We start from the raw sequence: 24,101 nt of genomic DNA on the forward strand, positions 1-24,101 counted from the left end.
AAACATGGAACTCGAACATGCATCACTGGGTGTCGTCAATGCAGAGCATTCAGGCTTTGACCTTAACGATTTATATTGCACCCAGGTTGTGCTAAGTAACAATGAATAAAAATGATCCATACAGTTCCTTATAATAATCACAGAACAATTTATAATGAGTAATGGTTCAATCTATTAAACCAAATCGAGTGCAAAATCATGTGAAAGAGATCATACTTCACTGGTTTATCGTTCCATAGAAAATGCTTCCGTAATCTCCTCACGTTCGTCTGCATCCTCACGTATCGCCTGCCACTAATTCCCAGTAGAATCTGCTTCAGCTTTGGTATATCCTTCTCTGCTACCACTACAGAGAACGCACCCCAGTCGAGCACTTCTTCGAATGGGAGCACGAAATTATTTGCTATGATCACCGGAATACAGTCGTAATAGATGGCCTCCACAATCCTTGGGCTATTCACTTCATACCCCATTGGGCAGATGCAGAACTTGCTCGATTTCATGTGTTCGATGTATGACATTTTGGCTGCGATCTCATCCGGCAGCACTTCGTATATCTTCATGTCTCTGTCTCTGCCTCTCCAGTGCCGAAGAAGGATGGGCCTAACACGGCCGTGCATTTGTCCGGCAAAGAAGGCCAGAATAGATCTCCTGGAAGCAGGTCTTCCTCCTATGGCCTTCCGGGGACTGTTGGGTGTTCTTACGTATGTCTCCGCAAGGGAGACATCTTTTCCACGGACGAAAACTCCTTCAGAAACATCTGCGTTGCATACCACTTTGATCGTGTTCTTCCGCAGATCCTCATGCAGGTTGGTCGTGTATGTTGCCTGGACGAGAAGAAGTCATAGTTGTGATACGAATAGTAATTGAAAGATTAGCGGGAGCTTACCCAATCATGGCAAGCAACCAAAAAATGATCTGCTCCTCTTGTCCTGTTCCAGAAAGGATACTTAGCGGAGATGGAGTTGACATAGTCCCTCAGAAAGATTGATAGTGGCTGCATACTACGCGAACCAGCAACATAAAGATGGGTTCTCAGCTGCCGCGAACTATATGGTAGGTAGAACAAGTGGGCCTTGTTTGGATCTTTCACGACAAACCGTGTGTTTTCCTCCATTAATTTCATGAACCATCCTTCGGAAGCGTAAATGCCATCAAGATGTGGTGTGTGGCAGAGTGGTTTGGGTCCATCCTCGTAGATGTAGACCTTCAGAATGCTTTCCATCATCTTATAGCTCCTGAAAGCATTTGATTCTTTGAACTCTTTAGTTTTTTGTGACCTCTAAGAAGCGAATCGAACAAGGCAAGTGGGACTCAACTAAAGTTAAGAATCAGAAACTAGAACAGTCAAGAAGAGAATTCTTCATGTAATGAATGATCAGATATAAGAAGAACTCTTCCTCACTTCTTGAAAACTGAAACATTCCGGAACAACGGAGCATAAAGATCCGGGTCGTGCAGAACAACAGGTGCACCAGCGATCTCCTTCTTTGCGTGTATAAGCTGCAGATCCGTCTGCATTAGCATGATAGGCGCTCAAAAAGTCAAGTAGGGTTCAATCTTACCACCGAAAGAACTCTTATTTGGATCGTAAATGAAGGAAATGCAAGCTTACGCGTCTACCTCTCGCCAGTGATTTGGGACCTCTGCCACTCCTGTAGCATTCACTTCTGCCGCATTAGAGACTCCAGTCGAAAGCGTCTTAGTGGCAAAGGCCGCCTTGGTGATGTTCTTCGAAGTGGAAACAGACTGTGCACACCAACGCAAGAAACCAAACTCTCAGTCTCTGACTCCATTCCTACTTCACTGTAATACAAACAAAAAGCATCAGCGTTTGTAGGATTCACCATGGCATCATCGCCGACTCGAGGAGGAGGAAGTGGTGCAACGGAAGGAGGCGTCACGGTCGAAACAGGGAGAAAACCGGGGCTTGGCGTGAAACCGGGCTACGGAACGTCAACAAGAAGTCAGTGGCCTGTTGGTAAACGCTTCAACGTTTGACTTAAAGCCATGCAAGAAAGTAGTTTTGCTTTACCCACCCCATCGGGCACCAAAGGCGGCGTCTTTGGATCATATGCACCCTCGGCCGGAGAAGGAGAAGGCGCAATGAGAGACGATGATGCGGTTGAAACAGGGACTTCGGTTGGGGGCGGAGTAGAAGCAGGAGGGCGGCCAAGCGGCGGACGAGTGTGACATTGAGTAGGAGGAGGCGACGGTAGGAGAACGAACTCCTCGGGGGAAGAATTGGAGGGAGGAGGAACCAAGAACCAGGCGGAGACGCGGAGGGTGGAGGAGAAGGAAGCGTAGAGCGCCGCCATCGACGCGACGAGGGCGACGAGAAGTAATAGACTCCTCCAACCTCCGGCGCCGACACCGCCCCCCCATCCCAGGCAGCGGGCCACTGCCTTCTCATAGTCGATCATGGCCGTGGGCCGGAGATGTTTGGTTCGCGTCGTCCGCCGGCGCCAGAGATGGAAGGCAGACATCTGCGACATGGGCTTGCGATGGACAGTGAACCCAAAAAAAAGGCAAGAAGGCGGGGGAAAATTGGCGACAGCGAGGGCGACAAATCCGCTGTGTAGTCGTAATTTAGAGCGTAAAATGACGTTCTTATCCCTGATCAGTATCACTGAACTCTAATTTAAATTTACCGGTGACGGAGTAATCGGTAATTGTAACTTTGTTGGTAGTTGTTGCCTCCATGGGTTTCATTCGATGGTAAGAAATCTCAAGATATGGTTACTAATTAGAACAGTATCTCCACTTTCCAATTTATATTATTACATATATACAAATAAAAAGCTCAAAATCTAAATACATATTTGGATTTATTCTCAATATTAGGGGAAAAAAGGAAAAATCAAACACTGGATTCATCACGGAATAAAGAGTTGAGCCATGAAAGGAGGCAAAGAACTGAATGCTCTCATCGTTTCCTTGATTCCACGGTTCTTCGAAGTGTATCTTTATTCTTGTTCTCTTCACGATCTTCTGTTTCCTCCTTACGATCCTTCGAAAAAGTCAAAGAGGTCAGCGACTGTCTGTCTCTACACCCTTCCCTCCGTAGATTTTTATATTTGTCAAACCCTTTTAAGAAGGCCAGGAAGAGGCCTCATGTTCCCAGCGAGCGCGGTGCCCCTCCTCCTCAGGTTCGCCGCCGCTGCGATCACCGGAGCGGCGGCGTTCGTCGCCCTCAGGAGCGTCCACCGGGAGGAGGCCGTCGCTGCGCTGCGCCGTGACGTTCGCGACGCCCTCCGCCGCCTCGATGAGCCTCCCGCGGTCCTGGTCACGGGGTTCAAGGCCCACGGGAAGAGCGCCCTCATCAACACCGCGTGCCGTGCCCTCGCCGCTGAGGCCGGGCCGGTGCTCCTCCGGACTGAGACGGCCCCGCGGGGCCCTGGAGGCGCTACACTCGCCCGCCTAGTCGTCCGTGCTGCGGTGGCGAGGGGCAGCAGCGAGGAGGAGGAGGAGGAGGAGGAGGGAGGGGGGTCGGAGGACGAGGAAGACGCGGTGGTGGAGATGGTGGACGGCCCGGCCCTGCCGGAGCCGGGAATGCTAACGAGGTCGGACGTGGAAGCCGCCGTCTGCGGCTGCCCTGGCAACCCTCCGCCGGACTGCGTGATCCTGGTGCTCCGCTGCGGCGGACCATCGAAGGAAAGTCGCGTGGCGGTCAAAAAGCTGGCCGACATCGCTACCGTGGTCCGTGAAAGAGGTATCTCATTGCACCCCTAAGATGAATCGTTCGGTTCCCACGTCGCGACTCCCTTCACTTTCTCTCCCGACATGGATCTCCTTCTTGGCATGTACAGCTCAGTGGCACCTCTACGCAGGCCTTCGGCCGTTGTCTAACATAACACACGGCTGTTGTTGCTCGTAGGCCTGCAATTCGTGGTCGTGCTAACCCACAAGAAGCACATAAAGAGTAAGAGGCAAGCCGAGGAACTCCGGCGGGAGATCGCCCTCCGAGCCCGAACAGACTGCGTCTACTTCATCGAAAACTACACCGCCGGCAACATGCTCCATCTCCGGCGTCCCTGGACGTCAAAGAACAACTTCGAGACGCATTTCACGGTGCTAACGATGATGAGACAGTGCATCGAGTTCACCAAGTTGCACCGCAGCAATTTGGCGCGGAAAGCCAATGACAACGCCAACAGCAGTAGGCTACTATAGGGAACATGGAAACTTATGTTCTATCAGAAGGTTATCCCAATCTATTTTTTCTCCTGTGAGACGATGTTGCCATCCTCGTATTCTGACATACTAATGTGAAGATAAGAGTTGACTGTGGTCATTTGTGAGCGTGTACATTCAACGCATCTTTTCTTATGCCATGAAAAGCGTGAAGAATGGGAGAGACCACGTTTAAGTATAATTTTTTTTATATAATAATAATAATGTATTATTAGTTCAAAATCAAACTAAGTAAACTAATAAGAAATCAAGACAAAAGTAATATATAAATATATAACTTTTCAAAAAGAAAAATAATTATAATATCTCCAACTATTCTTTGACTTGAGCTTGGTAAACCTGAACAATTGAGATTTAAATGGATTTATAATGTTATCTATTTATAAATTAAGATGATAATTTAAATAAAAAACTCTTTATCAAAAGTTCTGTCTAATCAAATTATTTAAAAGATAAAAAGTAAGAATCTTAAGATAAAATCATATCTGATTTATTTATTTAAAAGATAAAATTAAAAACTTTAGAATCCTCCAAATTATAATATTTTGAATCTTAACACTCTTTTAAATATATACTTTTAGAGATAAGCCACAACTTACTTCAAAGATATTCAAATATATAATGTCATAGATATAAAAATATCTATGATATTATCTTTATTCTTGATCTTCTCTATGACTCTCTGAAGCATCTATTCCTGAATAAAATAATATTTAATTATAATATACTTAATTCTTGTATAACAAATTAAATTTATATTAAATTTTAAGATACTTTAATTATCACATTTTTAAAAAAAATAATTTATTAATTTGATAGAATTAAATGTGAAGGCGGGGCCCGGGAGCAGCCGCCGGTAAGCCTTCCCTACCTTCGCTTTCCTTTGTTCCCATCACCTCCCCTTCCTACTTCCCTCTACGTCGACGGCCAAACCACCCACTCTTTCTCTGCTTTCCATGCTTCCTTCCTTGGGAGTAAAGAATCAAAAGCAATCGAACCAACAACACATCGGGGAATAGCCTGCACCCAATCCAAGCCACCCAGGTTTCAATTGATTCGATTTATTGTTCCATCATCACTTCACCACTCTCCAATCATCCCTCTGTACACACCCACTCATTTACATGCACATTGGTGCCATCCGCACGTCTTGCGACGGTCTTACATCAACGTATTTAGTGGTAAGATTGATAAGACAGGCCATCTTTATGATCGCGACACGTGGTGGTCCACCCACCTTACCTTTCTTGTACCCTAATCTGAGCCTGCTCGATCACGATGACGGGATAATACCCTCTTCCCCCTTCATCGATGTACATGTCCCCGTTAGATCACCAACCAATCACCATCTCCAGCTTTTCCCTTTGTCTTTATCCGAGTAGGGGGGCGCGTCTACTGAGATACCAATCCCGGCCGTCCGTAGATCCAACGGGTGATGCGCTGCTGGATGGGCAAATCCGTCACGTTAAGGAGGGAAGAGCTCCCCCCGGGAATCGGCCTGGGCGGGAGAGGAGTCGCCTTCTCTCTCTCCCTCTCCCAACCTCCTTCTTTTGCTTCCCTATCCCGTCGCCTCCCGTCCCACCTAATCCCCCATCTTTTCACGATGCATCCCAGTCTTATATAGCACGATCTTTTCCGTGAAATGGGAGAGCTCAACGACGACCCTCGCTCCGAAAAATTGGACAAGATGGGGGGATTTTAGGTATGGAATGCGTTCTCTATGTCCGGCGATCTTGGATCATATCGAGGACGAGACTTCTCGTATAGCCGGTGCAAATTACAATGCGTCGATTTATTCGTGTGTTTATGATTTGGTTTTGGTGTTGAGTGATGGAATCTGAGGTGATCTATATGTCATCCCGTGATATCCGTGGAGAATTCCTCGATTTCTCGTTTGTGAATCTCAAATGCGTGTCGATCGTCTAATTGTTTTTCTTTTAGGGACGGATGGTTGCTGTTTCTAATGTTTTACGTTCTTCCATTTGTTCGTTCATTTGAAAGATCACATCTTGTGCCTTCCACGATCCAGTATAGCAAGCTTTCTCTGTTCTTTGTTTGTTTAGCCTGGTTACTTTCGTTCTTTATTTGATCCGTTCTACAACATGATGATTCAATTTGTTGTTTAAGAAAAATCGTTATTAGATTTGATTTCATGGCCATATATATCGCGAGCTCTTCTTTCCTTCGTTGAAAGAATTTTCCGTTTCCTGTGCTAGCGAATAGTTTGCAGGGTTGCTGTTGTTGATCTGGGGTTCCGCCTGCTATTCTGACGACGTCAACATGCCGGGAATCGTAATGGATGGAGTCGGTACGAACGCGACGCCAAATGGATTGAATTCTTCAGATATCAAAGAGAACCAGACCACATCAAGATCACCGATTTCTCCAAGCCTGAAGAGTGCGCCGAGTGAGGCTCTGGAACTTGTTCTTGACGGTTGCAAGGACCTCTCGATCGAGCAGCTGTATCATAACGTGTGTGAGATGGAGAGCTCCAGCAACGAATCACTATCTCAACAGAGCTTCGGCTCGGACGGTGAGGAGTCAAGAATCGACTCGGAGCTGTGTCATCTGGCAGGTGGGGAAGGGGACTCCGTGAAATCAATAAACCAGAGAGAGGAAAATGGGATGGCTGCACAGAAACAAGAGAATACCTCAAAGACCCAGTCCCCTAATATCTCGTCGAAGAAGTCGAGAAGGCCTCCTGGATTGCGACTGAAGTCTGATGCCTCCATGAATTCCAGCACTAGGGCCAAAAGCTCCCCTGAGAAAGACGATAAAAGTGTGGCGAAGCTTGGCTCTGCGGTGGGGCGTCTGAAGAAACAGAACAAGTACCCTAGAGGAGAGCCAAATTGGGAGAACGGAACCCAGGATCCATCGGAAGCAGGGCTGGAGAACCCAGACCTGGGGCCTTTCCTTCTTAAGCATGCGAGGGATTTGATTGCTTCCAATAATGCAAAAAGAGCTCTCAAGTATGCCCTCCGAGCAGCCAATTCATTCGAGAAATGCGCCGGCGGGATGCCCAGCTTGGACTTGGTCATGAGCCTCCACGTCGTAGCAGCGATCTACTGCAACCTAGGACAGTATGCGGAGGCTGTCCCGGTTCTTCACCGCTCGATTGAGATTCCAGCCCTTGAGGAAGGCCTAGAGCATGCACTTGCCAAGTTTTCTGGTTATATGCTGCTAGGTGACACATACGCCATGCTGGGGCACCTGGGGAGCTCCCTGCAGTGCTACACGGAAGGATTGGCGATTCAGAGTCGTGCGCTGGGTGATATGGATCCACGAGTCGGTGAAACTTGCCGCTACGTCGCCGAAGCTCATGTCCAAGCCCTCCAGTTTGATGAGGCCGAGAGGTTGTGCCGGAAGGCTCTTGACATACACAGAGAGAAGGGCGAAACCGCGTCTTTGGAAGAAGCAGCAGATAGGAGGCTCATGGCTCTCATTTGTGATGCCAAGGGAGATCATGAAGCGGCCCTGGAGCATCTAGTCTCGGTGAGCATGGCTTTGGTGGCCAATGGCCAGGAAACAGAGGTGGCTTCCGTTGACTGCAGCATCGGAGACATCTACCTCACGTTGGGACGATACGAGGAGGCGGTGTTTGCATACCGGAAGTCTCTGACCGTGTTTAAGGCCACCAAAGGGGAGAACCATCCAACAGTCGCGTCGGTCTTTGTTCGTCTTGCTGATTTATACAACAGGATCGGAAAGTTCAGGGAATCCAAGTCCCACTGCGAAAACGCTCTTCGAATCTACGGCAAGCCAATTCCCGGTGTATCCTCGGAGGAAGTCGCCGCCGGTCTGACCAATGTCTCTTCCATATTCGAGTCGATGAACGAGCATGAGCAGGCACTGAAGCTACTACAGAAGGCCTCGAAGATGTACAGTAACTCTCCTGGCCATCAAAACACCATCGCGGGCATCGAGGCACAGATGGGGGTGCTACACTACATCAGAGGCGACTACGACGAGTCCTATATTTCCTTCAAGAATGCCATCACCAAGCTGCGGGCATGCGGGGAGAAGAAGTCGGCTTTCTTTGGAGTTGCGTTGAACCAGATGGGCCTTGTTTGCGTTCAGAGGTTCGCAATCATCGAGGCCGCGGAGCTGTTCGAGGAAGCCAGGAGCATTCTTGAACAAGAGTATGGACCATTTCATCCGGACACATTAGGTGTGTACAGCAATCTCGCTGGAACTTACGATGCTATGGGAAGGTATGCACTCAGAAACGGCTATGTATGTGCCTTCTCGTCTATTTTGCAATCTCATGCTTACTCCCTGGTTCCAGGTTGGACGAAGCCATTGAGATCCTGGAGTATGTTGTCGGGATAAGGGAGGAAAATTTGGGAACGGCCAACCCAGAGGTAGATGATGAGAAGAGGAGGTTGGCCGAGTTGCTGAAGGAGGCTGGCAGAGTGAGGAACAGGAAACCCAGGTCTCTGGAAACTCTGCTCGACAAGAATCCGCATGCTATGAACAAAAACACTGTTACTGCAGTGGTATGAGAAGGGTATCGAGGCGTGAAGCACTCATATTATTATTATTATTATGTCGAATGCTTTGTTGTCGTTCCTTGTGCTGCGATTCCAGGGACGAGGGAGGGGTTAATAATATTCAACTTTGGTTGTACATGGGTTCTCTTTCAGTGTATGAAGTTGAACGAGTGATTGCATGCTACGAACACCAGTGATTGAAGGCACTGCTAAGCATACAAAGAAAATGTCATGTCAAAGCATACTTTCCATTTGGATAAGTATTTGGGTTTTCTTTGCGGGAGACCATCATCAGTGTTGTGCCTCCCCTGTATAGCCTTTTATCTCGTGATGACGACTGTATCGTAATCCGAACCATGCTATCGCTTGCATTTATTGCATGTTTTTCTGTCATTCAATGTTTTCGCAGTCTCATCTTTATCTCGTGATCCTGTAACTTACTAATCGCTTTCCAACTAAAACAAATCCCAACATCAACGGAGGCCATTAGCTGCAAACGTCGTCGTCGACAACGAGAACCTCACCTATCTCTGCACCGCCGGCGTCGACAACGTCGTCGACTGGCTCAAGTCCGCCATCCTCACCAACGTTGACCCCAGCCAGGTCCGCTACCTGGGTGTTGGGAACGAGGTCGTCCGCAAGGACCCTTTGTACATCTCCAACCTCGTGCCCGCCATGCGCAACCTTCACAAGGCCTTGCAGAATCCGGGCCTCGAGAAACAGATCAAGCTCTAGGCCCCTCAGGCCGCCTCGTCCATTCTCGGCGTCACCTTCCCTCCCTCTTCCGGCAAGTTCGAGATGCGCTTGCTCCCCGTCATGAAGCAGTTGCTGCAGTTCTTGTCGGAGACCGAGTCGCCGCTTATGGTGAACACGAACCCATTCGACACCTACGTCGACAACCCTCTCAAGGTGGCACTCAACTACGTGCTTTTCGGCGTGAACAAGGCGTTGTTCCATGACGACTGCAAGGCGTACTCCAACCTGTTCGACGCCACCGTGGATGCGCTGGTGGCGGCAATGCAGAAGCAGGGGTTTCCCAAGATACCGGTGATGGTGACGGCCACGGGATGGCCGACCAAGGGGAACACCACTGCCACGCCGGAAAAGGCAGCGGCTTACGCCCAAGGAATCATCGACAAGGTGGTGAAGGGGGTCGGCACGCCGATGAGGCCACGTGACACGGTGGAGGTGTTCTTGTCCAATCTGTTCGACCAGAACAAGAAGGAGGGCAAAGAGTACGAGAAGCATTTCGGCATCCTCAACGTCGATGGAAACCGCATCCTCAAGATCAGCTTCGTGCCGTAGAATGAGATGGGTTTGGCGTCTCGATGATATGGTTCCGCCGCAGGGGTGTCTCGGTCGCAGGGGATCTCATCTCCTACATCTCTCCTCATTTAGTTTTGGTTCTCAGTTGGTCGTTCTGAGTTCCCGCCACTGTTGGTGACGCCTCTCTCACCTGGGATGGGAGCAGCTCTGTTAAGGAGAGCTACAACAACTAGCATTGCAACTCATGGAATGACATGACAGTAAAAAATCACTTTGGTTTTAATGAAAATAATAAAAGATAAAAATAATTATTAAAATAAATTTATTGAAGAAGTGAAATAGCTCCCTTGACGAATCAACGAAGACTATTACGATGAGGAAAATGAGGATTGGTCATGGAGCCTCTTTGGTCGTTGGTCGAAGGTAAAGACTTTTTTAACGGTGTTGGTCGCTGGCCGAATGCGAGTGAAACTTTATTTTTTTCATTGCTCTAATACCAAAAATAATAGAAGATAAGAATAATTATTAAAAAAAAATTATTAAAGAAGTGAAACAGCTTAAATACATTAAGTTGTCCTTCTCTTTTTACAGAGAAGTATTTCTCTCGGGATTTTCCCTGTGAGAGATTTCCTGAAAAATCTTATCTCTATCGGGTTTGTCTTCTTCCTTATGACTACTGTCGCTACAATTTAACTCACTCATCAAGTAAATTGCATCGAACCATCCCAAAATCCATCTTATATAATTATAAATCATTTATAATATATAATCCTCGGGGAATGTATATTATAAAAAGAATCATCAAACTGACCACCAAGCCATCTACTCTTTAATTTATGTAACTCTCAAATCATCATGTCAGCCCAATCTCCAAAAGAAATACCATGGAATAATAACAAATAACATCATCATTCATGTAACATTATTATACACATACTTCATCGATGATATTTGGACGTTCGAGATACGCTTTCCAACAGTAAATAGATGTATTTTACTTATCATGATGACTGATAATGAGAAATCATGTTGCACTGTCGATAGTTAATGAAGTGATATTTCACCCGATCATGATCATAAAATTTGTCTCCGACAAAGATATTTATATACGTCCCATGTATATATATATATATATATATATATATCATGATCATATATATATATATATATATATACTCAATTCACCATGTAGTTTACGTCCAAATGAAGCAGTAGTCTACATCATGAATACAACACAGTATAAGTATGAATTAAGAAAGCGGCCACTGTTCATATGTATGTCTGATAAGAATTAAACGACATCGTCTGACATGATCGTCAACTCTCTCAAATAAAATATCGATAGACAAAGACTACATCGTGCGTAGTCTTTGGCACTTGATAGTGTGGGGGTTTGACCTGATCCGTTTATTATGTTTTGTGGGTGGATCCCAACCAGGCACAGCCAACAACTTCACCTTCAACATTCCTTTTCAGGTACATTAATTATTATCCGAGTTAGACATTAATTCGAAGTTAATAATTTATTTTTTATTTTATTTTTTATTTTCATCACGAAAAAGTCAATGGCTAATTTGTCATCACCTGCTTCGCTTCCGAGCGATCCCAAAACCTGTAAAACTACGTCGAATATATTTAGTTCACTTGGCTACCTATATATGCACGCACATACACATTATTCATTTATTTTACATTCCTCTTCTAGTTGTTTGTACAACTGTCGGAAGTCAATGCGACGAATTCACTCAACGATCTATTCTTGGTCATTCGAAACCAAAAGGGAGCGAACTAAGAGCAGATCGTTCGTCAGTCAACCCTATCATTTGTTTCACGTAATCATCACCAATGCAAGATTCATAAGACGACAAATAGTGCAAATCACAAATTTTTCTTTTAGGTAGATATACTGATTTCTGCAGAATTATAATGAAACAAGCTTACCTCCAAAGAAGATTGACAAGAAGAAATGTTTTTATTTATTATTATTTTGTTAACTTCTTTCTCTCGATCTTCTCGAAGATGCAATCGAAGTCAAAACGCAATCGAGCAGTTGGCTTATAAGCAAGTCGAATTTTGACCGCAGCAAATTTAGGGCCAAGTCAAAAGCGCAACAGTCAACACGCCTTGAGTGCAGCCCGGCGCATTGGCCTACGTGGCTATTATATATTTGATGCATAACGGTGTCCCGTGTTTTCTGTAAAGAGGGCGGTTTCTTTCCCTTTGCTATCCGGCTTCCGCTTTCTGAAGGAAAGCCACTGGATAGTTCTTCGACTTGGCTTCCACCTCCACAACTCCGCGGTTTGGTCCCTCGTTTCGTGGTGCTTCTGTCTGCTCTTCCTCCGATCTGCTTTGTATTATCCTCTCTCTCTCGACATACAGCCAACTTCCCCTTTCCCCTCTTCTCTTCCCTATCTTTGTCCTCCGAAGCAATCCCCTCTTTCCTTCTTCGGCCTCCCGCTTCCTCCGTCTTTTCGGGAAACCACGTGACGTTCGGTCGAGTTTGTTGTTACCGTTTTCTCCTCGCCATCTCGAGACAGTTCATGGATACTGATCCAATCTCCAAAAGAAGCTCTTTGGAGCGCGGAGGCTGTTCGATCACGAAGGGGTAGCGAAACTCCGGCTCGAAAGACTGATTCAGCAAGTCTTAGTTCTGGTTGTGCTGCTACTTCGCTAGGAATATTGATAGTAAAGATTCGATCTTTGTTTGATGGGATGGAGGAGATTTTGCGTTGCGCCAAGTGAAGAAGTCTCGATCTTGTGAAGATCTTATTTGGTCCGATATCTTTTGGTGAATTTATATGTTATAAGAGTTCAGCATATTTAAAGTCCTATTTTATTTGGTTTCTTTTCTTTTGCCAGTTAAATATGGTCTTTTTTGAAAATTATTCTCCCATGTAATTTGGTTAATGGTTTCTTGTCTTGCTATAAGTTTGCACGATGAAGAAAATGGTCACCTCTTGACTTGGGTTAATCCATTTGAGATGTGTAGCTGCTATTTTCTTCTCTTGTTAAAATTGGATATCAACCTTAGTAAGGTAGTCAGGTTGTTCCCAAAGGGATTCATCTGGTTAGGTTTACGAGAGATATTAACTTGGGAAAATTACAAGCAAGAACATTAAAAGCTGGATTTATTTTTGCTTATATTTAAGGATGAAGACTCTGCTAGTATTACTAGATAGCATCAACCAGCATAATAATAGCTAGTCACTCTTTGCATCATGAGGCGGATAGGGGTGTAGACATGACCTCTGCTTTTTGGAACGACAAAGAGAGAAAGGAGTCTGTGTTTCTAGGAGTTACTGTTATTTGTTATACTATTAAATCTGGCTAACATGCTTGATATTGTTTTGTTGCCTGCTGGTGTCATACCTGCATTGGAAAATGAAAATTTCTTTCAAAAGGCTTGCTCTGCTTAAGTTCCTTTTCTCCCTTCTATCAGAAATCTTATTTTGAGTGGATTTTGAAATTATTTATTTATTTTTAAATATATCAACAATTGCTTGTGCAGTTTCCTTTTAGGTCAGCATTTTATTTTAAGCAATTATCCAATTGTAAGTGAAGGTATCAGTGCAAAAGGGAAAAGCTTGGACATATACTATTCTTTTTCCGATATTCACACATTTGTTAATTGGCGTGTGACATATTCAATTTCTTGATATGATGTTCCTAATTTCACTCTGATTTTTGAATTTAAATTTTGATTAATCTGGGCTGCTCTACTTTTTGAGGAATCAAGTTGCCATACTTTTTTATTGTGCTTCGTAACGAGAAATTCAATTAAATGGAGATTTATTTATTTATTATTTGAGGTCGTTCTGTTTCTTCTCAGCTTTAGTTATTTATTTCTTGTAAGAAACTATCATAAATAATGGCTGGATGATGTGCATGCTACTGAATTATGTTTACTTATCTTAAGGTACTTTGTCATCCTTCAGAATCAATGTTCCAAGTATTGCTTGGTGTCTAATGGATTACAAATAAGCCTATTTGATATTACTTGATCATGAAGGGGCTTATCATTTATTAATTTCTTTTATAGATTGATATCAGGTTCTTATTGGATGGGGAGTGATGTTACTCAAACTGTGAAAAAGCTACAAGATCATTGTGATGTCAAGGTATACAATTTCACCTTGTTGTAAACCTGGATATTAAGCTCCCTTAAACTATTAAGTAGCAGTCTTGTCCTCTGAATGCTCGGCAATTCCCTGGATTAACTTTATTGAGCGTACATGCTGTGTGAACTTTAACATTGGAATATGTTAGTGTTACCTTTGACAAGCACTTAATTTGAATTATCAGAATCATTTCTATAAGCTGATGTGATGACATTTTGTCGTATTCAATATGCATTGTATTGCAGATATATTGGAGTCTCTGTTGGAGTGGTATAATAAAAATATAATGAAATGGTAGATTAGGTAATTATTTGCCACTTGTGACAGTTTATGGCTCTCAACAAGACTTAAGCAATCCTAATCTTATTGAAATTTTGTTAAGGAAATTTGCAGTCAATAGGATGTTGTCTGCTCTCATGCTGTTTTCGCTACTTAGAGAACCCAGAATATCTGAAATACTAAATCCTGTAATTTGTACTTTTTTGTATTCATATATTAGTCTTCTATTTTTATCCAGGCCAACAGTTCAATATGTTTGGAGCTTATGAAGATATTGAACAGGATCAGTCTGATTCTACCTGCAATAGAATCATCTCGACCAGGAAGTACTTGTGGGATAGCGGAGCTATGCTCTTTAAACAATTCAATTGACAAAGCAAAGCTACTTCTTCAGCACTGTGCTGAATCCAGCAAGCTTTATTTGGTACTTTTAGAGTTTTGCTGATTTTCTATGGGGAACTTACTTCTTACAAACTTTGGATTATGGTTCTAAGACTAGTTATCTCAAATTTTCTTTTAGAACCCACACAGGAAACTTTTGAAGTATGTTATGCACTTTACAACTTGAAACTAATTCCTCGATATAATTAGTGATATAAGCATAAACATAATGCCATGCTTCATCCTATCAACTTGAGACTCATGAAGCATGAATCGTTATAGAGAATATGAACAGGGTTGAATTTTGATATATCTTATCTGTGTCATTGTATTTCCATGACAAAAAATTGGTTTCTGTTTTGTTGGTAGAAAATACATGGTTTTAACCGGATTCCGATGTAATAACTACCAGTTGCATGAAATCCCAAATGTGTTCTATGAGAACAAGTTTGTATTTGTGACAAAATCCTTAAGTTGTTTGTAAGTCTAAATTAGCATTTTATTTATAAGAAGAACGAAGATAAAAATACATCATGAAAACTAGAGACAAGGATATAATACGAGTAATTTCATCTGTATGCTCCTTATGGTGTAGAGCAGTGTGCATATTTATCTAGCTTCTTTGCCGGTTGCAGTGTTAGGGATAAATCAAGGTTGATGTAGTTGCTTGGCATGTAGAACATCATGCTAGAATCGGAAGAAGTTGCAAATTTTGTTTCATACTATGTTAATTAAAGGCAGTAGGTTCCATGAACAGTAGTTTATTTATTTGTTTATATTAAGCTTTTGAGATTCTGTTATGCTCTTTGAATATTCTTGTTCTACTTTAATTCTTCTTTTTGGTTCTAATTTTGGTGCCTTGTACATTCTTAATATTTTCTTGTACCTCGTTCACGAAGCTTGGACATAGCAAACTTTCCACCATTTAAGGGGAAAAAATACAATTTCTATAGTACGTCATCAATATTATAAATTATAAAGTTGAGGTTTTTTATTATTAATTGATCAGCATTTAAGAGGTTATTTTCCCAAGTGTCCAAAACAAGTATCCCAAAATTGTGTAAAATTTCCATTTATATATCATAATCGAGTACCCACTTTGTAGATGGTGCACCTTCAGTTTGCCTACTTGAAAGACCAAAAGTGATGCCGAGCCCACATAAGTTTGGTTCCATCTAACCTGCTACTGTTTTGTCATCCATTGTTCTAGGTGAAAGATAACTATGCCATCACAGTATACTGATGGTTTGTGGGAAAAAAGGTAACTGACACTTGAATTAGAAAAGGATCTTGCTTTACCTAATTTGTACATTTCTCCATTCTAAGTACTCATTTGTCCATAGAAGTGCCTGCATATAACTAGGGCTTATGTTATCTTTTTTTTACCAAGGACTAACGAGTAACGACAGTGGGGAAAGATGACTTGTTGGATGGAACCACATTCAGGTAGATTGACTGTCACTTTTGGTCTTTTAAGTGGGTAAACTAAAATTCAACCTCTCTCAGGTGGGTAATCCATAAGTTTTCCTATCTTGATAAAAGGATACTTGAATAAACAATTGTATCTGAGGTCTACTCATTAGTGGCTATGTCGATGTTGACAAAAACATCATTTTGGAAGGATCCTTGTACCATAGAATTGCAGCTACTAAAGTAGTTGGCTCGATCAAGTTAATCAAGTGGTATGATATCACTTTTCCAATTTTGTCCAATTTCTGATAAATAAGTTATTATCAAGCAGAATGCAGCCATCTGACTTGGAATATGTCTATTTGGTCATGTGAATAAATAGTGGTTCATCTATGCCACTAATTTTTTACTTTTGGCAGCAGAATTAAAATAATTTCTCTTTTAATTTTATAGAAATGACTGATTTTGTCTTCAACAAAAATACTGTATCATTTAGGAACTTTTTTTTCAGTTTTATTGATAAAGCACATGTAGGAGTAATCATATTATTTAACATGGCTTGAGAAATTTTGACTTGGAAATGAGAATTTAAGATATTTTAACTTGTTGAATTTGCCTAACGAAAATAGGTGTCTTTATTTTTTGTTATCTAAGATATGTATAACCTTACCAAAGGCAACAAACCACATATTAGCCCAAGATGCTGATCTCATATGAGATGGAAAAGAAGCCTTGAACCGAGATGCACCTAATTTCACAGACACTTGAAGGGAGAAGAGGAATCAATGAACATATAGCTGAACACAACCAGTTGGGAGCAATACTATCAGGGTTGTACATAAAAGAAACAAAATTTCCCTTCTTTTTCCCCAAAAGAAAGTAAATTATATTACTTCAAAAGATGGTTACAACCCGTACCAATTCTATCAAAATCCAGCTGTGAGCCAAAACCATCCAGCCAATGACCGTCCTAGATTTTCCCTTTTGTTTGAGGCTGTTTATGCCACTGATCTACAAGTAGATGTAGATTTATGTGATGATAGATTTTCTAACTAGAACTTATTATTGGTGCTATTCTTAGCTTTATATTGACATTCATTTTATTATTCTATAGCTCTATTAACTGTAATTTTACACTCATATTTGTGCCTCATAACTTTTCCATTGGTTTAATTTGTCCGTCCATTAAAAAAAAGAGTTACTTGCTTCCTTGTTTTTTAATTTCTGTAAATTCACAGGCAATAACAGGAGAAGCAACTTTATCCAGATGTGAAAGGATCAAGGTCTCATTAATTAATAGTTTATGTCAAATTCAAGATATGGTCCCGCCACTTTTAGCGTGTAAGGTTCGTCAGGCTTGCAGTTTAACTCCTTAAGCCTTTCATTTTATTACAATGAAATTATGCTGGTGGTCTATTTTATATTGAACTATTTTGAATAAACATTGCCATGTCGAGCAAGAGTTTGTCCTGGAGTTTTCATAAGATTATAGGGTTGACTGCTAAGAAGTTTTAAAAATTTGAAGTCCTTAGTCAAAGTCATGACATATCTGCAAGCCTTGACATGACCAGACCTATCTATTTTTATCTTTTTCTAGTAGACGTTTTTAAACTATTATATAGAGATTAAGAATTCTTCCTTTTAACAATCACCATTTTGGGGTTTCTAAGCTTTGTTCTGCAGAATAGTAACCTAAGATAAGAATGAATGAGTCGACTCATCATCTTTGTGAACCATGGGTTCAACAACAGTACAAAATGTGCATTTGAAGGAAGTGCAGGTTCTGTGCATGCTACTTTATAACAACTTTTGCTAACAGGATACTGTTTTCTAGGGTGAGAAGGACCTCATACATAAACAAGGTCTGAAACCTGCATTACTTATTATGCTTTGTTGTGCCTTCTAGACTATCTAACACTGTGTCATACTTGTTGAGTCTTAAAACATTTGCTTTTGAATACTTACCGAAGCTTAATCATGTACATTTGGACTGTTGAGGTAATTAATCTGCTTCTTGTACAAAGTAGACTGGTGTTTGTTGATTTTCACCATCTCTTATAATAATGATTTGTAGATTAAAACTGGTTAACATCTTTGCATTATTTGATATCAAATAAAATAATCATTTTTTATTTGACTGCACTAGGTGTGTTTTCTAAACGAGACTTAGATTTTGATTCTGGAATCTCATTTGTCTTACTTTGAGTGTCAGTATTTGTAGTATTAAGAATAATTCTGATTGAAATGTCTTACACCCAAATCTAAAAAGGAATTGCAAAAGCTAATAGTTTGAGGATTAGAAAATGTGAATTATTATTTTGAGTGGCTATGAGAGTCTCTGATTTCATGTGGTAGCATCCAACATGCTAGAAGATATAAGTAGTTTTGTGTCCTTTCCACCAGTACATGGTTTCAAGAAACCATCGGATGTGATGCTTTGCCTTTGCCATTCTTCTTAAGATAGGCAAATCAGCCATAAAAATATATATTTAATGTTTTCCATCTCACTATGTATTGTAAAACTAAGATCTGGTGTTTTACTGATCTAAACTGAAGTTAAATTTTTGTATAAGGTGTTTGATCAGTAGAAACAGATGCCAAGGATGAAACTGAGCTGAGGAGGAACGGGATTAGACAATACAAGTAGAAATTCTAGTCAAAACTTTCATAAAAGATTGCTTGATTTGGAGAATGACAAATTATCATAGTGCATAGAAATAAATCATGGTTCTCAAATGATGTGAACTCATCTAAAGGGTCTTCTGGATAAGCAAATTCTTTTTGGTTATTGGCTTAACTATCTTTCACTAAGAAGCATATTCCTTTTCACTTATTATTCTAATTTTAAATGCAGAAAACTGATACTTCAGAGGAAGGATGCTAAATATTATGTAGGAAGGTGCTTTTTATTAATCAAAGTAGATAAGTCTTGGTGCTCGGCGCTTGTTTATTACTAGGAACTATTTTCTCTTTTGTGGCTACTTGACCATTTGTTACTGAGAAAGTCCTTTGTTTTAAGATGGTATGGTCGTTTGAACTTATTTTCCTAGTTAACAAGTTGAGGGCTTGAGGTTTAAGGATTATAAATCTCTAATCATGTAGTCGTTGGTGGTGTGGTTATACAAATATGATAGTGTACTGGGTTCTAAAATCAGACTCATATAATAACATTGCAGTGAAAAATGGAAGTGACTGAATTTCTAACATCTGCGTTGGTTAACCAGACCGTTTAGTTTAGAGAAGGATAAGATGGCAGTAGACCATTTGACATAGCATTATGTATCTTTAGCACATTGAATTGTATTCCGTTACTTCTTTGACTCAGTATCAACCTTACACGGTATCTTAGTATCTTGCAGGCTATATGTTGCTCAGAACTTTGTCTTTTTATGACTTCTGGGAAGAATTTTCTTCTTCATTTGCTTATAACCATGATTAGCATCAGTTCGGCTAGTTTTGAAAAATCTGTGAGTGTGCTGATAGCTTTATATCACCAATATAGATTGCTGAAGTTCTAGACTACCTCAGAGTCACAAAGTTTAAAGTGGATTCTCCAGAAGAGGAGGCTGGCAGAGCTTTGCTAGATCTGCTTCGTCGGACGGACTCCAGCGAAGATGTAGAGTTTAAGGCTTTTCATATTGCTGCTTCAAGGTTAAAGCTGACATCTTCTAAGGCCATTTTAATAGAGAGAAGATCCTTGAATAAACTACTAGATAAATTGAATGGATCTGATAAAAAAAAGGAGAAGATCCTGTATTATTTTATGTACCTCCTGAAGAAGCATGGTAAGAATGTCAGGCAGGATGGTAGTGAGTTTAAGGAGAATGGCAAAGCAGGTAGTGAGAGTATTATAATAGATACAAACCGTGCCAGAAGTACTAGTCGTTCTTCAAACAATGATGAGCCAAGTATTCGAGGTGAGGCTCCAATTGATATACGTCAAGCTGCTGTACCTCCTGAGGAATTTTGTTGTCCGATTTCATCCAGATTGATGTATGATCCTGTAGTTATAGCCTCTGGACAGACATATGAAAGAAAGTACATAGAAAAATGGTTTGATGAGGGACATGATACATGTCCAAGGACTCGAAGAAAGCTGGTAAACCTTGCTGTGGTTCCAAATTCTTGCATGAAGGATCTTATTGCCAACTGGTGCAGGAGACGTGGCATCAGTGTTCCGGAACCATGCTCTGATTGCAGTCCTGCAGATTTTTGCGGCTGGGAACCTTCACATAGTTACTCCATATCAAGTTTGAAAAATGTTTCTGCAGCTCTTTTAGATGGAAGTGTCAGGCATTATTATCTTCAAAATGATCACAGCAATGTATCAGTTCTCTCATCTGATGCTAGCTACTGTTCAGATTCATCCCAAATTAGTGGCATCAAGAGCACACAGGATAACCAGACTCATTTGTTTTCGTGGAGTGATGATTATCAACAGCATCAGTCATTCTCCAATTTCAATCATGAAATGTTTCTGAGATTCTTTTATAGACTCTTGGAACTTCCAATTGATGTCCAAGACAAAGCAGTAAAAAAAGTGAAATTCCTTCTGGAAAGCGACGAGGAGATTTGTTGTGCTATGCTCGCTAATGGTTTTGCAGAAGCACTAATTAGCTTTCTGAAGAATGCACGTGAAGAGGCCAATGTACGAGCAATTAGAGCTGGAAATCAGCTATTTCTTGCTTTCCTGAATGAGAACTGGTGATTTCCTTTCTGTCGTACTCATTCTCATTTATCTTAAAAGTTTGTCTCCTGTTTTTGTTGTCACGGTTCCATATTCTACATTTTGTCCTGTTTTGTTTTAATATACGGTATTACTGAAGTCATTTTCATGCTTGCCCAGGGTTAAAATCTCGTCCTTGACTGAGGATGCATTGCAGTTATTGGTATCTTTTCTTGATTCTGATATCAGGATGGAAGTTTTAATGCTGATGCAGAAACTGGCTCAGAATCCAAGCTGTAGATCCAGCATTATGGCACCTGGTGTTGTGGCTCCAATTATAAAATCTTTAGATTCAGAAGACACCGGGTTACTTGAACTATCTCTGAAAATTCTTCTTGATTTATCAGCTGATGAGGATGTAAAATCTTCTATTCTATCCTCTGGATGCGTAACAACTCTCGCTTCATTTCTGACGGATGGAAGACTAGCACATCTTTGCTTAAAGATCATCCAGAACATAAGTCACCATGAAGAGGGTGCAACTACGGTAGTCAAAGCCAAAGCCTGTCTTGCTGCGATTGTAGAACTGCTTGATACTGGCAGCAAAGAAGAACAAGAGCATGCAGTGGATATCCTCTATGCCATATGTTCTAAGAGTTACGAAAATTGTCTGCTGGTCATGGACGAGGGGGTGATTCCAGCTCTTGTTGATATTAATGTTAATGGGAATGTCAAGGGCCAGGAGATTGCTACAAGGCTGCTCCATCTTCTGAGAGACGTCAGGCGTAGCGATCGTTTTGTCAATTCATATATCAAGCCTGAATCCATACCTGAACCAACAGCGAACGTTGTCCAACATTCTGCGGACAGAGTGCCGCTTTCTAGATCTCTTGGTGTACTTGGGAAGAAACTAAGATTCTTCTCAAAATCAGGGTCCTCGACTCCTTGTTAATAAGCTCTTGGCAGGACTGTTCTTATACATATAGTCATTTAGCTTAAGTAGTGAATAAATTTTCTGTAAAGCTGATGCAATTTTGGAGGAACATTTGGGTGGGATGCTCTTCTCGTCCACATTTCTCTTTGTTCATTCTTGAATGTATAGACAAATAGATGTGGTGTTTGGAAATATGTCTCTTTTCGTTCTGTTGGTACCAGTTTTGTCAATCTTGCCTTTTGACTTGACAAAGAACTCATCCCGTATCGAAGAGACGAATGATTCATCTTCATCAGAACCGGATTTCCAAGGCATCCACCCATCTTATCTCTTGCCTGTTCTCTTTGCTCCACTCTAGTGACTTCATTGAAGCTATTTTGAGCAAGAATAGCATGCATGAGAAAATGGCTGTTTCCAGTAAATCTGTGTGGAGATTGTCCAAGAACAACTCAATCTGTCGTCTTCTTCCACTTTCCCTTCAAGAGTCTTATCAAGTCAGTACAAAACATAAGCTTGTTTCTTCATACCCTTCTTCCCCCCTAGCGAAGTCTCAGTCACCACCACTCCATTCTTTTCCTCCGATTTCCTCTCTTGCACATGCTCGACTCTCTCGTTCAGTCCTTGGACACTGCATCTCTCTAGTTCATCGCAGCTGTCACCTTCCTCGACTGGGGAAAACCCCACCACAAATCATTTCATGCCAACTCATGTGATCGATCCAACCTCCTTCGGTAACCATCTTCTTCTCTTCAGCAGAAAACTCCCATGTTCTTTTCATGCACTTGCTTTCCAGTTGTGAGAGACTTCCAGAAAAGAAGGTGTCGGATAACACCCTCTCAGATGAGGTTTCGATGTCGACCGCTTACTTTACTCCATCCATCAACAACGATGCATTTGTTTCCTAGAGAGAGAGAGAGAGAGAGAGAGAGAGAGAGAGAGAGAGATTAATCACACTCATGCTACTACACGAAATGGATCCAGAAAGAGCATTCTTGTCTGTAAGGAATCAATGGAGCTAAGTGCTCGTCTCAGAGCATTTGTGATAACCGAAAGTTTCCTCTGCATCATACTGTTAAGCTGGTCGTATGCTTCTGTCATACTCACGGAGAGGATGCTATGAACAGATCCTTTAATCTTTCAGTCGCTCTCCACATTTCAGAGAGATCAACTCGTGAAAAGCTGCGTGATGTGGTTATCTCTCAGTATCAGCAGGATGGCCTCCATGTCCGCAAAGGTGCGGGGACAAAGTCACATGGAAAGTGGGTAGACGAGGACTTCGCCACAACCCGATGATCTCTGGCCTGCTTTACCATTCTTATCTCCTGGAAAAAAGGGGGCCAAGTTCAATCGACTGGCGCCACATATCTCCTCTTGTCCATCATTCATTCTCATGCTAATTCAACTGCCAGCCAAAAGGATTCATGAGAAGAAGAGATGGTTGCGCACTCAACCCTATTCTGAGAGGATGAAACCCCGCTTTCTCTACTACTAAATCCTGTGTCATAGTACGTCAGACGGCACGAATGATTTGAGTGCCAACGGAACCTCCTCGGAGCTCATCATGTCATTAGTTGTCATCCGAACGATCACAGTTTAGTTGATATTTCTGATACTTCCTTCTTTTCGTGTCACTCGATGAATCTAATAATCGTTTCTGTTATCTTTCTCTCGTTTGCGTCTTTCATGGCGTCAAAGCAATGAATCAGACTAAGCAAGACAGGATTACACGTCGAGTTTAGTTCTATCTACTCTCTCTCTCTCTCTCTCTCTGAGCAGCTGTGTTTGGTTCATCTCATACGGCCGCACACCAACTAGCTGGAAAGAGGCTGTGGATCGAATCAGAGAAGAAAGAGGGGCAAGTTGAGCGCAGTATGGAGGAAACGAGTGCTATGTGGCTCGATCCAACACCTCATAAACTAGTGTAGCTCAACCCTCCTAGAGAGTGAAATATCTGTGTTTGTGCTGGGATCTTCCTGGACACGAAAACCAATCATGCTCCATGGTACACTCCATTACAGATTAGGCAACAGTAAGGTTACTGATGCGTCGCTGACTCCGTGGTCCTTGATGATCTAACCTAATCTGGCTTTTCTCATCACTGCTCCCATCGATTTTGGATCCAACAGTGTCTGGGATCTCATGCTGGATTCTTCGATTAATCGTTTCCATGGGATTTACCCTTTAATTTCCAACATCTCTGAAGGTTTCCAATGCTGGCGCGGTTGGAAACTTCATATCACAGTTAGAATCATAACAAAATAAGCGCTCATGGTTAGTAGTGTCACTCACAGCAAAGAACACGCCAGCCTTGGGTGTCACTCAAATCTTCCTTGTCTCCTGCACCTACTTGGTGTCATTCATGA

General features: G+C 42.0%; 4 protein-coding genes and 1 pseudogene across 8 annotated transcripts; 4 read left to right on the forward strand and 1 right to left on the reverse strand.

Moving 5' to 3' along the window:
- Nucleotides 1–149: 149 nt before the first annotated feature.
- LOC135631212 (probable glycosyltransferase At5g25310) lies at nt 150–2,486 on the reverse strand. Its single transcript, XM_065138691.1, has 5 exons — nt 2,040–2,486; nt 1,773–1,946; nt 1,406–1,515; nt 890–1,238; nt 150–827 (listed from the first exon to the last, which is right to left on the reverse strand). The coding sequence occupies exons 1-5, from the start codon at nt 2,484–2,486 to the stop codon at nt 150–152; spliced, it is 1,758 nt and encodes a 585-aa protein (XP_064994763.1).
- Nucleotides 2,487–3,093: 607 nt separating this feature from the next.
- On the forward strand, nt 3,094–4,173 carry LOC135631570 (uncharacterized). Its single transcript, XM_065139302.1, has 2 exons — nt 3,094–3,712; nt 3,878–4,173. The coding sequence occupies exons 1-2, from the start codon at nt 3,115–3,117 to the stop codon at nt 4,171–4,173; spliced, it is 894 nt and encodes a 297-aa protein (XP_064995374.1). The 5' UTR covers nt 3,094–3,114.
- Nucleotides 4,174–5,661: 1,488 nt separating this feature from the next.
- On the forward strand, nt 5,662–8,868 carry LOC135632033 (protein KINESIN LIGHT CHAIN-RELATED 2-like). Of its 2 annotated transcripts, none has more exons than XM_065140320.1 (3): nt 5,662–5,896; nt 6,411–8,405; nt 8,480–8,868. In XM_065140320.1, exons 2-3 carry the CDS (start codon nt 6,475–6,477, stop codon nt 8,694–8,696), a joined length of 2,148 nt encoding a protein of 715 aa, XP_064996392.1. In that variant the 5' UTR covers nt 5,662–5,896; nt 6,411–6,474; the 3' UTR covers nt 8,697–8,868. The 2 variants fall into 2 exon arrangements, with proteins under 2 accessions (XP_064996392.1, XP_064996391.1); XM_065140319.1 differs by having other exon boundaries at nt 5,663–5,896; nt 6,418–8,405.
- Nucleotides 8,869–9,014: 146 nt separating this feature from the next.
- LOC103976357 (glucan endo-1,3-beta-glucosidase-like) lies at nt 9,015–10,998 on the forward strand (annotated as a pseudogene).
- Nucleotides 10,999–12,175: 1,177 nt separating this feature from the next.
- LOC135631856 (U-box domain-containing protein 5-like) lies at nt 12,176–21,955 on the forward strand. Of its 4 annotated transcripts, none has more exons than XM_065139873.1 (6): nt 12,176–12,738; nt 13,990–14,068; nt 14,586–14,771; nt 17,377–17,484; nt 19,641–20,842; nt 20,985–21,955. In XM_065139873.1, exons 2-6 carry the CDS (start codon nt 14,012–14,014, stop codon nt 21,754–21,756), a joined length of 2,325 nt encoding a protein of 774 aa, XP_064995945.1. In that variant the 5' UTR covers nt 12,176–12,738; nt 13,990–14,011; the 3' UTR covers nt 21,757–21,955. The 4 variants fall into 4 exon arrangements, with proteins under 4 accessions (XP_064995945.1, XP_064995943.1, XP_064995946.1 ...); XM_065139871.1 differs by having other exon boundaries at nt 12,176–12,723; XM_065139874.1 differs by having other exon boundaries at nt 12,176–12,723; nt 14,001–14,068.
- Nucleotides 21,956–24,101: the final 2,146 nt, after the last annotated feature.

This window comes from Musa acuminata, chromosome BXJ3-2 (genome assembly GCF_036884655.1).
Source record: "Musa acuminata AAA Group cultivar baxijiao chromosome BXJ3-2, Cavendish_Baxijiao_AAA, whole genome shotgun sequence".
Lineage (NCBI taxonomy): Eukaryota > Viridiplantae > Streptophyta > Magnoliopsida > Zingiberales > Musaceae > Musa > Musa acuminata.